General features: G+C 34.1%; 1 protein-coding gene across 1 annotated transcript in view; it reads right to left on the bottom strand.

The window, feature by feature from the left end:
- Positions 1-18,705, bottom strand: part of LOC129758618 (uncharacterized) — a 334,389-nt gene that overhangs the window by 277,104 nt on the left and 38,580 nt on the right. Inside the window, exon 3 of the mRNA XM_055756159.1 lies at positions 17,284-17,670. Within this exon, the coding sequence (XP_055612134.1) occupies positions 17,284-17,670 (387 nt within the window). The remainder of the gene's footprint in view (positions 1-17,283; positions 17,671-18,705) is intronic.

Raw genomic sequence — 18,705 nt, forward strand, 5'->3', positions numbered from 1 at the left:
ATTGGAAGGCGTGATGAGTGGACAGCCTGAAAAAATCGATAAAAAATTTTAAGCGGGTTGAGATGACAGCTTAAAATTGAAAGCTGAGTTGAGAGCACAGCCTGAAGAAATCAATTGAAATGGAGAGAACAGCTTGGGATTTGAAACGCGAATTGAGAGGACAGTCTTTAAGTATTGTCATAAATTTTGAGCGTGTTACAAGTATAGGTAGAAATTAAAAGGCGAGTGGAGAGGGCAGCCTTAACGTACTGATTAAAATCAATTCAATCGTGTTGAGATAACAGCTTGAAATTGAAAGGGATGTTGAAAAGACAATTAAAGTATTGCATCTCATTGGAAACTAAGCGAGTTGGAAGGAAAGCTTGAGATAAGAACGAATTTTAAAACGTATCGATATTATAAAGGGCTTTATACTAAAATATTTCATTACATTTCAATGAACAAGTTAGTGATAAAGCAGATAGGAGTATACAATACTAAGCGAGTCGAGATAACGGATCGAGTAAATACGTTAAGCATTCTTGAATTGAAATAACAGCAAGGTCACGGCTTAAAGCTTGAGATATGAATAAGATTTGCACTACAATTGAATACAAAAAAAGTGAGAACATATTTATTGGACAGCTTGAAATTGAAAGACGAGGTTAGAAGGTCTCTTGAAAAAAAAGGAGTCAAGCTAACTGTTTGGTTGAACACAGAAGAGGGGATACACTGGGCAGCTTGCAGGAAATGTATGAAACAGTTCCTTTACTGATATTTGAATTGATCGATGAACACGTCTTGAGAACGGACCAATTGATGTTAGAAATTGCACCTTGCATCGAAAGTAAGATTTTCCGATGATTATCTTGCAAAGTGAGTAAGAAATTACCTTAAACTATCGTATTGCAACCTAAATAGCATTAAAAAGTCTGTCAATAGAGTTACAAATGAGGTCAGGTCTTTCGTTGGTTTTTTTTACCTCTCATTAATATTTTTGAATGTGAATCTATTTAATGTTTGAGAGAGTTCTCTAAAGACATTGCGAGAGTTTTGAGATATCACTCGAAATGCAGCTCAACATTCAAATACCTTGCTTACATACACTCTATCAATTCTTTGAGTTTGCGGTCTTGAAAAAATTTGAGAAAAACCATTTAAAATGAATGAGATAGTATTTTTTTTTCAATATTTTCAATCATATTTTGTTTTGGATAGGAGGGGGATGTGTGAATGGATAAAACCGACACTTCGTCATTCGACACGAGCGCGTACGCGAGTCAGTCAGTCAGTCGGCGAGCAAGCGAGCCAGCCGAGTAGTGCGTGCGATTCCCGCGGCTGTAAGTGATTCGGTGGGCCACCAGTGCTAATTCCGGGCTTCAGAGCTCCGGACAGGTCTGCACATACAGTATTCCGTCGTTTTCTTTTCCCCACCAGTCTACATCTTTTCCTTTTACACCCACAAATCAGACTTTACTCCAGTAATGGAGGTGGAATTATCGGCATAAGATTCTATGTCGAACCGGCACTCACAAGGTTTGTTATCGCTGCTATTTTCTCCTTAGTGCAACCACATTGCGTGTGTTTGAAAGAAACCAAATATAACATATTCCATAACCCATCACAGGATAAAGCAGGATGGAAACAATCAGCCAGTAAGAATATTTTCGAATGACGCACCGAGTGCTGTGTGAGTATGCAAACGGAATTTGATCAAAAAATTCTTTGTTTCTTACTCCCGGCAAGATGTCCGGCTAGTATGCAACCGTGCATGTATTTGCAAACCGGCAATAGAATTAGTTTCTCTTTTCCCATTTCCATTTCCATACTTTTCTAATTTCCATATAATTCCCATATCATTCCCATCGAAGACAAAGAAAGATGAAAATCAAAACATCGGTCAAACGCAGTGCGTTTTTTTTGGTGATCAGACGAGGCAAAAGACTATGACAATAAACCTTCGTTACTTTCTCAGTGGATGCAATGGTTAAATTATCGGACTGGCAAGTTGATCTATAAATGTTGCGTTGGGTTTGATTCTCACTTTTTTATGTTTTGGGATAAATAATCCAATAGAATCAAAATCCCATTATTTTTTTTGTTTCTCTTGAATGTTATGGTCATGCATCATTTTGCTTGGGAGTTCACGTATTTATGCCAGTTTTGCTTTTCCAATCATATAAACTTTGGTACAGTAGACTTTCAGCGCATGTTTTTTTGGCGGGATGAATGACCCCATAGATGTTTAAAAATCCCAATGATTAAATAAATAAATATAAAAAAGCGCATTTTTGGCATAGAGTTAGCGTCGAGCGGCATAGAAGTTCTGCAACCTCATGTTTGGGTGTAGCAACAGAAAAGATTTATTTCTTGTGCGTGTGACTGTTCCTTTCACCTGAATCATCAATTGAAATGCAAATATTTGCTGTTTACCTTTTATTTCTCGAATTTTTAATTTTCTTTGCCCCCTGCAGCAGCATCCGGCAGGATCAGGCCGAACTTGTACACATCTTTGTGTCGTTTGTGGCACTTGTAACATCAATTTATATTTTATTGCCCTTTTTAAAACTGCCCCTGTTTTAACGACTAATTGACAAACAAGTGTTTCGGTGGACAGATTCTGACTGCCAGGGTTTTAAGTTCGCGAAATATTTTGCCATGTCGCCAGTAATGCGTTTCTTCTGTTCCGAACAGCTTGTAAATATGCTGCAAAAGTGTCATCAATTCTGAACTTGTTACGTGAAATTCTTGTCCCGTCCCGCCGTTCGGTTTGTTTTGCTTGCCATTAATTGTTGCCTCCCTGAAAGAAGGAGAGCAAAACATTGAGATTTCTTCGATGGATGAAAAACTTCTTCCACTTTGCCCGATTGGCTAGGCGTCGACCGACCGGGAGGTTTTAATACGAAAAATGGCGAAGCAACAAAAAAAAACCCAAACGAGTCAAGTAAATTAAACTGATACCTTAAATGCACCGGAAAGTGCGTTCGACTGATAAGATTTTGATTTTTGTGTCTCAGAATTTGGTTCAGTGACGCAGAAATATGTTAGCGCCACATGAGGGAAAATCACAAAAGTACAGAACGGGCTTCGAAAGGATTGTTCCTCTCTTCTTATCAGTTCCGGTCGGTGCGCGCATATGGCAATAAAACATACGGCGCTTCGTTGTTATGTTTTTCATATTTATTGTGTTTGATTCGTTCACCTTTTTCCTTTGCACTTCTCGTTGATGGGACCAATAAATTAACTTGTCTTAACAGGTGTATTAATTAGGGCAATCATTACCCGTGTCAGCAACTTGGCGATTGCTTAAGTGTCTTTTTATTTATGGAAAGGTCTTTCGGTACGTTGAATTTTAGTGGATTTAGTTCTGCAGTACCTTTTAAAAACAGCATTTATCAAAATTGCATATGTTTTTCACAATCATGTGCGGTCTCGGGGTGAAAAAAATCCGCTACAAAAAACATGAAAACGCTCAAATTTCTATCAAAACTTTGAAATTTTCCAAGTTGATGTTCTTTTAAATATTCAAAGATTCCGTGGGAATGTTAATTTTGCTGAGTTATTCAGAATGTTAGGTTTGAATTTGCTGGTTATTTGTCTACTGTTCACTTCAAAAATTGGGGCTTAGTTATCAATAATGTATGTAAATGAAACTTGAAAAAAAATAGTCATCAATGTGCCCGCCTACGCCTAAATTTACACGAGCAAATGGTTTTGAATTTTTTATCTACTTCAACTTCTGAAGTTTAGAATTCTGCATTTTCGTTTAACTTTTAGGAAAATGAAAAGTTTGAAAAAAAAAAAAAATATAAAGATTGTGAAACTGAAGTACCGTAAACGGGTTAACATTGATCAACATGAAATTTTTCCACATAATCATCAATAACTAAGTCTAAGGTTAAAATATCTTAAATTTTCTACGTTTAAAATCCTACATGTTGAGTTTAAAATTGGGAAAAACTTGGTTTGATTTTGAAAATTTCAAACGTAAATAAAATTTTATTCTTAAACAAAAAACTGAAAAATCCCCAAAAACCATTCGGTGGGTATTTCAAATTTGCAACACAAATACACGTGCAAATATACGTGTAAATATATCGTCTATAATGCAGAAAAACCAGTATATACTCATCATTTTGGAGGCCATTTAGGTACATTGGCACACATATTATTGATTTTGACTGAATTGTCGTAATAAAATCATGCAATGTATTTAAATACGATAAAGATTATGCATGGGCCGCACATTGTAGATGCAGATATACGAAAATGAGTTTAAATAACATTCTATACGATATAATCTGTAAAATAAAATACGATTTCTGGTTGTCTGGGTCATGGTTATAAAGAAAAAATCCGGTAATGTGAAAGTTTTTCTGAGACCAAAATACGAATAAAATTATGAAAATATGTTTTTTTAATGTATAATTAACAAATAATTTTCAAACATCATGTACAGCAAATGTAAATATCGTTTTGATATCGATTTTTGAATGTATTTTCGAGAAATGGGACGTTTTCTATTGCGATTTTTTGTGAATTTTACGATATTTTCAAATTTGTGGGAAATTATAATCTTAATAAAAACATTTAAGTATATCTTTGATTTAATAATAAAGAACTTATCTTACCGAAACATAGATATCTAATTGAAATTTAAATAAAAACTTCCAATTGAGTATTCCAACTGAAATTTCAATTTCCTCAATAGCTTGCCAAATAAAAAATGAGGTTCTGATTTAAAGCAAAGTTTCTTATAAATCATTATTTCAATAATGAATCCGATTAAATTTTATTTCATTTCAAAGCTATAACATCAAATATTCCTTTTACGGATGAAAAATGCAAGTACTGCAAAACAGCAAATTCTTCTTTAGATTCCTTAATTCAAGTTAGAGCGTTAAACGCAATAATTCAAAATACGTTTTAACGCAAAAAAAGAGAAAAAAAAATCACGTTTTTCCGAGATGCAAGAAATGAGAGAACTGATTTTACTTCTTCACTTATTCACTGAATTCTAAATTGTATCTTTTTTCTTCCATCAGCATTTTTTGTAAACCTTTTAAAAATAAGTAAAAATTGATCTGGCAAATTTGTGCACTGTTTTGGTAAAAACAAATGTTTCAACAATTTAGGAAATAGAGGCTTTAACTTAATGATGAATTTCCCCCGAACCTTCAGTATATTCGACTTCTGGATAAAAACTATGGAAATATTCACTTTGGTATTTTTCTCCGTTACTGGAATTCTGAACTCATTTCGAACCAAAATTAATCTTGTATTCCTTTTGAGCTAAAGTCAAAACGCTTTGCAGTCTTCAACAAAATTGTAATCGATTAAAATTTACTGAACAAAATTTTCTTTTTGAAATCAGAAAAAAAATTAATAATATCTATTTAATTTTCTTCAAGTGTTGAGCGAATTTTTAATGCGTTGTATCTCTGAAACCAGATTATCCAGGCAAAATCTGTAGGGGTAGGGATACTTGATCCCTGGGGATACTTGATTACTTAGCTATATCTGGAAACTGGAATGACTAACAAAGATCAAATGTTCTCGAAAAATGTGCTAAATGGAGCAAACCAACTATGCTAAAAGCTCAAAAAAAATTTAACAGAACAATTTTTCGAGTTATTGAACTTTGTTTGAAAAATTTCACAAAATGCTATTTGAAGATCTTTTTTTAAAACTTTAAAATGTTTCTGACATGAAAAAAATTCAAAAAAAAAAAATTTAATTTCCAATACATGAATTGTTAGAGTGTAATATGAACTTCATAATACCATATTATCAAAACAATGGTAAACTTTCAACATTTTTCAGATGAAGTTTTCTAAAATGTTGATTGATTGTAATTTGATTCCTAGAGTTCAAAAAGCTATTTTTTCTTCTAAATAGATCGTGATCATTGCTGATTACAAGATTACGATTTTTCATCCAATAACTGAAATCTAAACAATAATTGTCTGGCAAAAAAAGGCTAAGAAAGTTGATGTTCTCTTAAATTCATAAAATAAATGGAAAATTAATGGAAATAATGGAAAAGCTTCATAGGGGAGGAGCGGGCTATATGCGCCTATTAAGCAGAACACAGATTTTATCAAATACCACATCGAATATGTGTACAAAAACTATATACCCGTGTGCAGGCATCTGTTTTCTATACATTGGAGTAATTTTTATGTTAAAATTTTCTTCTGTTTTGAAGAAAACGATTCTATTATAAGTCTTGTCTAAAATGTCGAACCTCAAACCGTGCGGGCTAAATGCGCCTATTTATGTTTTGAACAAAATTTCTGTTTATGGACAATATTTCCGGAAAATTCCATTGAAACTACTAGAAAGTAATAATTTCCGTACGACAAAGCTGAAGTTTTATAAAAATCTTTGTATATTATAATTTTATGGAATAAAACAAAAGTTAGGGTTGCCAATCTATGGAGGCAGTTCATCCATGAGAAAAACTTTATCAAATCTATTTTTAGATCTTCAATTCTCTCTTAAGTTGTTATTCAGAGCTTAAATTTGAAGGTTCAAAAATAAAAATCATTTTTTTATTCTATTTAACTTGTTATTTTAGGATGGAGGCATTTTACAAACATGATGGGAGCCTACAAAAACACTCTATTATTCCACTATATAATCATTATTAAACCTCCACAAAAGCTGAAATATGTTTAATTTCTTATGTTCATTTAAGTAAGAAACAAAAACCATCCTAGTTTTTTATTTTAAGCTTTTTTACGTATTATTTTAAAAAGTCGAATTATTACATCAAAATGTATCAAAATCTTGTATGATTTTTTAAATTTTGTTTAATTTGTGAATTCATAAAATTCTTTCTTGCCTTATATTCTAAGCGTATCACCCTCAAAATGCATTGGTCAGATAAGTTGTCTAGTCAGCCATTTCATCAAACAGCCGTAGGGTCATTTAATCCGATAGGCAAATTTAGAAAACCTTTCCCCCTACCTCAGAAACAGATTTCAATAGTCTTTTTTTAGAATAAATTGTATACTTAGAAATTGAAGAACTAATACCAGAATTGATAGAAAATAATAATATTATATTTTATAATTTCATCATACAGCAAAAATCTTCAGAAACCAATAAAATATTAGAACTTTACAATCAGTTTTGAATTCATAGCTATTTTAACCAAACACTTTTCTTAAATATTTGGTTTTTCAAATGTGTAGTTGCATACTAAGGGGCATTCGAATTTAGTTGTAAGCCTAGTGCTAGTATGGACAAGCTCAGGAAAAAAGCTGAGGATAACTTCAAAATTTTCTGCTCTTAAAATGTTATTATTATTTTAACATGAAATGACATTAAAAATTAATTATAGTGTTCATTTAGTGATAATTTTTAAATCACCACATAGACATAAATTATGTTTCTATCAACATTTATTCGCTGTGCCCATGCAACCAAAAGTCCGATATCTACTTAAACGCGTGCCTCCAAAGTTCGAATTTCGCTGAACAAAGGTTCCAAAGGGAATTGATACCGAATTTTCTCGAATGCAAGCATGATAGTTACAAAATGTTAAAGTAGGGGAGGAGCGGGCTATATGCGCCTATTAAGCAGAACACTGATTTAATCAAATATCACAAAGAATATGTGTACAAAAACTATATACACGTGTGCAGGCATCTGTTTTCTATACAATGGAGTAATTTTTATGTTAAAATTTTCTTCTGTTTCCTAGAAAACGATATTATTGTAAGTGTTGTCTAAAATGGCGAACCTCAAACCGTGTGGGCTAAATGCGCCTATTTATGTTTTGAACAAAATTTCTGTTTTTTGGGCTATATTTCCGTATAATTTCATTGAAACTGCTAGAAAATAATAATTTCCGTACGACAAAGCTGAAGTTTTATAAAAATCTATGTTTATTATAATTTTGTGGAATAAAACAAAAGTTAGGGTTGCCATACTATGGAGGCAGTTCATCCATGAGAAAAACTTTATCAAATCTGTCTTTAGATCTTCAATTCATTCTTAAGATGTCATTCAGAGCTTAGATTTGAAGGTTCAGTGATAAAAACCATTTATTTATTCTATTTAACCTGTTATTTTAGGATGGAGGCATTTTACAAACATGATGGGGGCATACAAAAACACTCTATTATTCCACTAAATAATCATTATTAAACGTCCACAAAAGCTGAAATATGTTTAATTTCTTAAGTTCATTTGAGTAAGAAACAAAAACCATCCTATTTTTTGTTTTAAACTTCTTTACGTATAATTTTTAAAAGTCGAAATATTACATCAAAATGTAACAAAACCATGTATGATTTTTTAAATTTTTTTGAGTATATAAATTCATAAAATTCTTTCTTGCCTTATGTTCTAAGTGTATCACCCTCAAAATGCATTGGTCAGATAAGCTGTCTAGTCAGCCATTTCGCCAAACAGCCGTAGGGTCATTTAACCCGATAGGCCCATTTAGGAAACCTTTCCCCTAACAAATAAAGCCTCAAATAGCCTTCTTTAGACTTGAAGTTCCAAAAAATTCCTCTAATAGCCTTTTTTGTGACATGTCAATCGCATCCATTCATTATAAAAGTTACAAATTGGGTCTCATATAGCCCTCTTTGGACTTGAAGCTCCAAAAAGTTCCTCAAAAAGCCTTTTTGAGACATTTCCGTCATTAAATGAGTATGAAATGTAAATGAACATCACAAAAGGGCATTTAATCAAGAAATCATTTTTTGTAGCTTGGGCATTGTTGAAATGTATAATTTATATTATACTTTCAACTCAGAACAACGAAAAGCTCGCTCGCAAATATTTGTTTTTGAAAAGAGTTTTTTTTTTCACTTCAAACTGTATTTATTTACTATAAATTTATTACACATTAAATATCAGTTGAAGCAATGCATGAATTTAATATCTAGATAAACTCATGAGTTTGTATAATTTTATGCTTAAAAGCATGGTTAGTAGGCTCCTTCCAAACAACAAGGACGGCAAGTGTGAGAGCATTTGCATCTTATTAGGAGAAAGAGAATCCTAGCCAAGAGCACTCTAGTGTTTCAGTCATACACCTCAGTGTAAATGAACGTGAACGTACCAAAAATAACAACAATTTCTTTCCCGCTGTCAGCGTTGCCACATTCTCATCTATACTCTTATTTTAAATTTTTTTTAACCAACAAAAAAGTCTCCACCGAACCAACAACAAAAATGATCATCAGTGGGAAATATTGGAAGAATCTGTAGTTTCTTAAAGTTTATTTTGACCGTTGGTACCGTTTCTGTTCTCTCAATTTTAAAATAATCAAAGTTAATAATTATATTAATGGTGTTTAACAATCTGGAAACACTTTCAACTGTGAAATAATTTCTTATCATTAGCGGATGTCATTTGAATCTTAATTCTGTCACATCTAAATGAAACGTTAGATCTGTATGGTTTTGTTTGTCTTTTTCAAAACGCTTTTTATGGTTTTTAATTTAAGAGGTGAAATCTGTACTTATCTTAACCAAATCTTAAAGTCTAGCTTCGGTGTGGACAGAATATTTACCAAAAAAATAATCAAAAAATCTGTATTTTCTCGTTATTCAGCATGATCACACATCAGCATGAAATGTGTACTTGTGGCTACCATGCAAATTGCTGTTTGATGTTTTGTTTTTTTTTTTCTCAATAAAATAATTGTCAAAAGTGGCGTTCGGAGCAGAAATCAGGACACCACGAAGAAAAAATACAGGATTTTTCAGGACACTAGTGGATTGATGACAATAAAATTCAGCTGTTCTTAGATTGCAAAAACGATGGTAAAATAACGGTACTGAAGACGCCTTAATTTATGACACAGAAGACATAGAAGCGATAAGAAGTTAGCTGGCTAGCGGTTTATTTTGAAAAAAAAAACGCCGTTTGTATATCATCTGAACCGGAGATTACCATCGGTCTAAGATGTTGAACTGTTCTATTGTTTTTTTTATCATTTAACTATAAGTTCAACTATAATTAATTTTTTTTTTCAAAAATCAGAATAATTAGATAGTTTTTGAAAATCAGGTTGAACTGAGACCTCTGGTTCGGAGAGCAGCTTCTTTTCTTGTAAATGTACCAAGAAAAAAATGTGATAGTTCTCAGATTTCTTCTCAAAGCATTGCGCAATAGATTGTTCCGGAGAGGGGAATTCTCTTCAAAAGCGGATGTGAATGCTCAGTCTTATGTGTTGACAATCTCACAGTTGATTGTTGTGCAATTTATCTCTCCCCGCACAGCTTGGGTGCAGCAGACGAGAAAAATTTCTCTCTCTTTCACTGGAAAAGCCGATCTGAGGAGTATTGCCAACCATGTTCAAAAATTACAAACATGGAATTTAATTTTTTTTAAACAATATTTTTTAACGGATGTTTGATTTATATGCCGTTTTGTAATGTTTCTGAGTAATAATCAACATGCGTCTTCGCTGCTGGTCGCTGGCTGCCCTTGCAGGTATTCAAGGAAAGCTTATTACCATTTCGAATTTTAGCTGCTGGTATGGCAACATCTACGCGTGGCATCGTGGTAGCGAGTTTGGTTATCATCTCGAGGGTTCGTGGGTCAATTCTCAGAAATTAGGACTAATCATTTTCATAAGGATGTATGATTGCTTGAGTAAGCAATTAAAACAAATGTGTAGCAGAACTGGCGTGCGTGCCTCGCATGTATCGAACAGAGCCAAAAACAAAGCATTTAGTCAGATGACTTGAGGTGATGGGAGAAATAAAGATGGATGCCGAGGATCCAGCAGCACTACATGGGATGGTGATGGCCGAAGTAAGAGAAGAGAGGGGAGATTTTGTTTTGTTTTTGCTAGTTAAACGATTATTTGTGAGCTGAACAGGAGGCCGTTCAAACCTGTAATGAAACTTCAAAGTTTCAACAAGAACCTAAATTTTGGGCTGGATGAAACGAACTTCAGCACATTGACTATGCTGATTAAGCTGTGTTTGACCTTCTAAACGAGACTTTTGGTTGCTTAGGTGATTATTATGGATACGCAGATTGTTTAACTTTTTTTTTCGATTATAGTCGTTTTACCATCTTTATGGCATTCGCGACATTATCAACGGTGCAGTTGGCGGATCGTTATTGAAAAACTTATCCGGTACAACTGTGTTCGATGTTTGCTCTTGGGGTCGAACTCGCGGACATTGGCTCAGGAGACAACAGACTTGCCAACTGAGAATTATCACAAGCCCGCAGATTGTTTTATAAAAGGATGTATTAGTTCTATTAAAGAATAACGAAATATATAAATTGTGAAAATTTCTTGAAATAATAATCTTTTCTTCTCTAATTTCATGTTATTCAGAAATATAAACTCTGATTTTAGAATGCATGAAATTTTTAGAGAAGGAGGAGGACCAGGCGACAGCAAATATTGAAGACTCATTTGCAACAGCACCCCGCACCCCCTCCATTCGCTTTCTCAGAACGATCGTTTTTTCACCAGATATATACATATTTACGTTCCTTTTTATTGACTGATTTTTGAAAATTTGGAAAATCACCCCCCAAGAGCCAGCTCTAGGACCGCCCCTTTTCACACTTAAGCGTAATTTTTGTCAAAGTCAATTTTCGCTTAGACAAAATAAAGTGCGCATTCTTACTAACCTAACCAGATTGCTATTTCTCTGCTTGACAATTTGTTTCATCTTCGTTTTAGTCAAAATGGCCTCAATTCCCTGCAATAACTGTCGGAACTCAGGATTTTTTATTAATTTATCCGGGATTGAATCATATTCGACGGTGTGAATGCAAGTTTCCCCGGGTTTTTTTTTTTGTAAACCTCAGCTTATAAACTGTTAAGAAATTTTTTGCAAAGTAAAATTGCTTGAGAATAAAAAATTTTCTCCATTGTTTTGGGGAAATTTTTTGCACTTATATTCGCATGTTTATTAATTTTTTTAATGCCTTAAATGTTTTTACTTATTTAAACATCAATAAATACCCAAACTACCAGATAACCAACAGTTAAACTTCACAAGAGGAGGGTTTATTATTATCAAATTCAAAGGTGTCAGATATGAATTGAGAGGCATTTAAAAAGTCATAGCGGTGCTGCAATAACATGCAATAACTGCACAAGATTGTCCCAAAAAAGCTTGTAACGCGCTCACTATCGTCCTCCTAACATCCATTAGATAGATGCTATCAGCCAGTCATTCGGTCAAATCTTGAGCAGAGTGTTGCAGAGGACATTAAACGAGTCAGGCTTTCGTGTAGTACAGCAACAGTTTTCGATTTCCCCTCAAATTGCCATCTCGCGGGTCTTGAAGCGGTCACTTAACTTGCCTTCCATAAGAGTGACGAAAGGCGAAGAACGAGACAACTTGTGAGACCTCAAATCTTGAGTGTTACGAACCTTCCTACCCATATGCATATGTTTGTACAAATATAGAAGATCATTCTGATGTATTCCAACATTATATGCATGGTCTACGGCAATATCGCAGCGACTCACATTTTACAGTCGGTCCGTTTCTCGAGAGAGAGAGACCATTGGAGACGTCTCAGTTTTCGTCGAGGACTTTAATTAAACGATAACACTAATGGACTTAATGATAAAAATGTCTAGTTTTATTAATAAATTCAGCACGGCTCAGCACAACTCTCTGAATGGCGCAAGCCACACAGTTGTTTGGATTGGGCAATTGAGGGATGCAGGGATTTCCGTGGAAGGTGAGGTACAGGAACGATTAAAGACAAGACTTCAGGAGACAAACAACAAGCTTTAAATCGCTAAGTAATTGGCAGAAAAGTTTAATCTTCTTACAATGGTGTACTGTTGTACGCCAATAACTGTATAGTTAAAAAAAACAAAAATTATCCAAATCACAGAATTTTAACAATTCTAATTAAAATTGTTTTCATTTAGAGAGAATTTTTCACCCTCGCTGTCATCCGTTCCCTGAGCTATAACATGTATTATAAATAACATCATAACTTATTAACAATGAAGGGATAAGAATCCAAGTAATTGATGTACTTCATCCACGGAAGACCCTTCTTTAAAAGGGACTAGGGACGTTAAATGCCCTTCGACGCTATATAATCCTTCAAAGTTGTGGGCAGTGTTTTTCAACTTCCATGAAGACTACGAATTCGATCAGTTCCATTCGAAAAGAAGCAGTAGCATTGAGACAGTTGACGATCGGTAGCGTGAAAAAGAAAATCCCTCAGAGGGGACCTCTTATGAAAGTTGTACCGTTCCAGAAGGAGAATGGCCAATCCCAATATCCCGATTCCGCCATTCGCCGGAGTCAGTGACTTTAAATCATTGGCGACAACATGACAACACAACGTTGGCTCGCGCGACGACAAGAAAAGTGACAAATATATGTTAATAAATTTAAAACCCGCACTGGGCAGACGTCACGGGATCGGTTTCCTTTTTTTCAAGCTATGGATGGTGGTGGGTTTCGTAATTTCGATGGCGATTGCCACTGAAGGAATAAGGACAGTCAAACTTCGGTGTATCTTACAAAAGAAGCATCAAGCTCCGAACCGTTAATTCGCTTAGTACCAAAAGTTTCGGTGATAACTTTTAAACAAACCAAGCATCCTATCAATTAATTGAAGTTCAAAGAAAAACTATGATATGGTAGGGTAAGTGTACCCACCTCCATCGTATCGATGAATGCATGTTTTTAGAGCCGAAAAATCACTTTCCACTTCAATTGGCTACTTCACATGATAAACTTATCAATTTAATGCCAAAAAAACAATTAAAATTGAAATAATTTCTGAAAATCTCATTTGATTTTGTAAAGTGTAAATAGCAAAGCACACCGGGTCAGTTACTCTATATACATATATTTATATAAATGGATTTCTGTCTGTCAGTCTGCCTTGGAAACTTGGAAGATGGGGGTATTGGAGGCCGGGGAAGGTTTCCATAATGGTTTGGGACTCCCCCTATCCCTGGCAGGGGAGAGGGGGTCTCTCAAATAAATGTAATAAGATTTCATAATTCGAGAACTGATCATGCAAATGGAACCAAATTTGGCATGGGAGTGTATTTCGGTATGAGGAATGTTTCTATGATTTTTGGTACCCCTCCCTCCTTCGTTTGTGAAAATAGGAAGCGGGGAGGTGGCTCCCATGCAATTTATCGCACAATTCGAGAATTAATCAAGCAAATGGAACCAAATTTGGCATGCGATGATTTATGGGTAGAAAGAATATTTAAAAGATGGTTTGAGACTCCTTTTCCTTTCCAGTGTGGTTATTGAAAAAGGTGGATGGGTTCCCATACAATTTTTTGAAAAAATCAAGAACTAATCAAGCAAATGAATCCAAATTTAACATGGTTGGTTATATGGGTACGAGAAAGCTTATTATGATTATTTGATGTTTCTTCCTCTTTAAAACAAACACAAACATATAGGATCTCAGTGAAACTTCATGTTCCTTTGAAGAGATCTAAATTCTACTTAAGACTAAGCGTACATCTTTCAAGGATATAATGGCATTTTACTAATGCTAAACACCACTAACCCACAGAAAGAGTTCTATGTTTGCTGTGACCAAGACTTGATCTCATGACCTCTGGCTTAGAAGACTTGAACGGTATCCTCTAGGCCACGGTCGGCAGCTCTTCGATTGGGGAGAAACAAAGGGGGGAAGGGGTTTTCCATGCAGTTTAATGCAGTATTCGATAACTAATCATGCAAATGAATATAAATTTCACATATGAAGGAATAAGGCTACGAGTCAAGTTTGAGACCCATTTTTCTTTCCACTGGGGGTATAAGGGGGAAGGGTCTCCCTTTTGTGCTTTACTAGAGAACTAATCGAATAAAAAACCAAATTTATCATGGAAGTACATTCGAGTACGAGAATGGTTTTTTGTATGTTTCGAGACCCTTCCCTATCTCCAAAACTGGAAGAGGGGAAGGAGGAGGGATGTTGTCATACAATATTTTTGGATCACTCGAGAACATATAATTCAAATAATATTGCAGAGGGTATTTGAGTAGAATTTTTATTCAATGATTGTTTAAGGCTTCTTACTCCTTTCACTGATTCAATAGGAAGGGGGAAGGGGAGCTCCTCTACACTTTTTGTTATAATCTTCATTGCTAATCTAGCAGATGATAACATTTCAATATAAGAAACATATTTAAGATGATTTGGTTCCCCTTCCCCTCAAGGGATAGGAAAGCAAAAAAAGTGGTTTCATACGTGAGTTTCGACAAATTCAAGAGCTCATCATATAAATTTATCCAAATTTTTCAAGGGAGAGTATTAGGGTACGAGAAATAATTCAATGGTTATTAAAAAAGATCCTTTTCACCTTCCAGTGGGGGATAAGAAAGAGGAAAAGGAGTTCCGCACAATTTTGTACATAACTTGAGAAATTATCCAACAAACGGAACCAATGGGGAAGGTTTTATCGCATAGTTTTTAGAACTCTTCAAGCTGAAGAAACCATATTTTACATGAGAGGTTTTTTTTTAAAAAAAAATTCAAGACCTTTCCTTCTTCCAGAGGAGAAATGGGAAGAAGGAAAGTAAGTATTGCTCAAAAACTTATCAAGCCAATAGAGCCATTTGTAAAATCTGATATTATTTGGTTACAAAAAATGTTGTTATGACAGTTCGTGAACCCTCTTACATTGCAGGGAAGAAAGGAAAATAAAAACAAGTTCTTAGTGGGTTTTTTTTATTCTCTGACGGGTTTGCGCCGGGGGTCTTCAGATATTCCAAAAAAAATTGAAAATTTGGTTCACTTTCACGACTTAGAAACCCATGTATTTTTTCAGATTTCTTACATTTTTATTTTTCGAATAAGCTTCGGTTAGCATTTTTGTAAATAAAAAATAACCATATTTCAAAACTTCATAACTCTGTTATTTTACAACGGAAATTATAAAATAGCACTTCCAAATGCATTGAAATTTTATCAGCTTTCCAATTAAAATACTTAAAAAAAAAATTAATGACCTTCAACATAAAAAAGTCTTGATAAACTTTAAATTGCGTCTAAAAGTACCGTCTGCATCACCGTGCATCACCATCAATGTGCGAAACTGGGTATAAACGAATACGTTGTTAGATTATTGTCATTGTTTCTGTTCATAACTCTTCAAGAAGTTGTTGGCCCACTTTGGTGTCTTCAGATGAAAGTTGCGTCATAAATTGAACTATACAATGGTATTTTTTGCAAAATATTCGATGATGCAAACGGACGCCATTTAAAGTTTGTTTCGACTTTTTCATGTTGAAGGTCACTAATTAATTTTATTTAAGTATTTTATTCGGAAAGCTGAAAAAAATTCAATGCTTTTTAAAGTTTTATAATTTTCATTGAAAAATAACAGAATTATGTAGCTTTGTAATATGGTTATTTTTTATCTACAAAAAAATCTAACCGAAGCTTACTCGAAAAATAAAAATGTTCGAAATCTGAAAACACATGAATTTTTAAGTCGTGAAAATGAACCAACTTTTAAATTTTGGAGAAGATCTGAAGACCCCTGGCGCAAATTCTCAGATAATAAAAATAAATCCCCTAGTATCAAATTTAAAACCATTATTGGAAATCAATTGCAGATCCAGTTTGAAAAAAAATCATTTCAGAGAATCTAACCTTTTTTGTATTCCAATAATAATTTGGTGTGAAAGATCTCATTTTTCAATATCAAATATTAATTAATAATAAAACTATTTTCATGCAATTTCTCGGCTGACCTGCAGTTCATATCCAAAAACAATATTTAAATATCATCTCATTCAAAAAATTTCATCTGTTAAATGGGTTTAACTATAATTTAGATTATATTTGAGATGTTTCTATGCAAATTATCAGGATTCAGGATTTTAGTGACCAATTTTCAAAAGTCAGGACAACGCAAGAGTTTTTGAAAAAACAGGCCGGTCTCTCAAAAGTCAGGACACATCCTGATAAATCAGGACATCTGGCACCTCTAACTTAATTACATAAACATGATTGAGAATATTTAAATGTAAAAAATATACATGGCAAATCTTTTGTGCAAACTTGCATTGGCCTTATGTGGACATTAAACTGCAAGTCTTCGGAATGCAATGATCTACTAATTATTGACAACATTCAATATTTCTGAACTTGTTTCAGGCTGATCATATCAAGGATAAACCTGAAAATCAGTTTAGCCTAGAGTAATTTGCCTTCAATCTTTTAATCCCAAAATTTAAATCGATTTACTTTTTTGAAATCTAACGAAATTGTTATTTCGCAAACTACCCATAGAACTTTGAACAAACTTAAGCAATGTCTTTAACTGATATGTAAGGTTGAAAACCTACCTTGAAGCTGATTTGCTGCCGTCGAGTATTCGGTAGCCTTCTGCAGATTAACTTTGGGCCGACTTTTGGAGGAGCCGTTAGTGGCCAGTGAATAGGATCCGGTTGTCCCACTGGCCAACGACGAAGAACACAATGGCACCGATACGGAAGGGGTGGCTGTCGTGGAGGTGGATGTTCCGGCGGAAGTGGCAGCACCCTGGCCGTTATTATTGTTTGTCGTTGCGGTCGTCGGCGTCGTCGTTGTTGCCAACGATGAGTTGCCGGTGCTGCTTGGGACGACAGCTCCCGCAGATGAGTTCGTCGAGGAGTTTTCTAACAATAATTGTTGCACCTGGAGAATGTCAACATACTCGTCTAGATTGGCATTTGGGAGCGAACGGTTGAGGGCTGGAAAAGAAAAATGGAGGGGGAGTTATTGTTCATAACTTTGTCTAGTCGACGAGCGGTTGTTTTGCTAGAATCATGCGAGAAGAATGAATGTGACCTTCAGATTCCTACTTTTTGCATGACATGTAGGTATACCAAAAAAGTTTTTCCTTCGATTTTTTTTGGCAAAAAATATTACCAATGCTACTAGCAAAATCGAGTCGAATTCTGGAACAAGTGAAGAAATTTAGCTATTTCAAATAATTTTAGGGGGTGGGGTGTCGTGCAATTTTTCTCGGGGTCCCTAATTTTTTTTCATATGCCTTCTCAGAGAAAACATAGTATTTTAAACATATAAAGGAACTGAAAATACGGGCATGTCCTAATATTCAATTTTAAAACTTAGGAAAGTTGCGGTCCGGCCCGGTTAGCCGAAAATCTTAGAAGAAAGCCCAGTTTTCGCCAAATTTATCCTCAATACTTGCAAAACGAAACAAAAAAAAAATAGAGTTCAGTTATTAAAATTTTATATTTTTGTGTAAAACGGAAATCTGGCAAGCTTTGTATATTGCATTGAAATATCATTTACATCTGGTGTCTTCAAACAATAATTGTCAATACATCTTACATCTTTCTAAAAACTATTATTAAAGCTGTTCAAATTTTATTCCAATTAATTAAATAACTCTATCGTAACCCAAAATTCTCTGATTTAGAAAACATCATAAAAAGATATTAAAATGATTTTCTTTTTATGATTTATTGCAGATCATCGAAAGCAGATTAGAAAAATCGATAGCAGATAAATATTTCCATCACGAGAATTGGAAAACAGCATTAAGAAGCTTAGAACTTAGAAAAAATTATCGAAATAAATTGAAAATCCATAAATATACAGATATAAGAGTTCAAGAGTAAAAGTCGAAACCAAAAAAAAAGGATTTTATTCAGAACAACAATTCAGTGTCTCAAGTTAAAATCATAATTTAAAATTCAAAATTGAAAAACAAAGTTGCAAACAGAGCCAATGCAGGAATTGCAAAATTAAGATCATAA

The sequence above is a fragment of the Uranotaenia lowii genome, chromosome 3, assembly GCF_029784155.1.
Source record: "Uranotaenia lowii strain MFRU-FL chromosome 3, ASM2978415v1, whole genome shotgun sequence".
NCBI classification, from domain to species: domain Eukaryota; kingdom Metazoa; phylum Arthropoda; class Insecta; order Diptera; family Culicidae; genus Uranotaenia; species Uranotaenia lowii.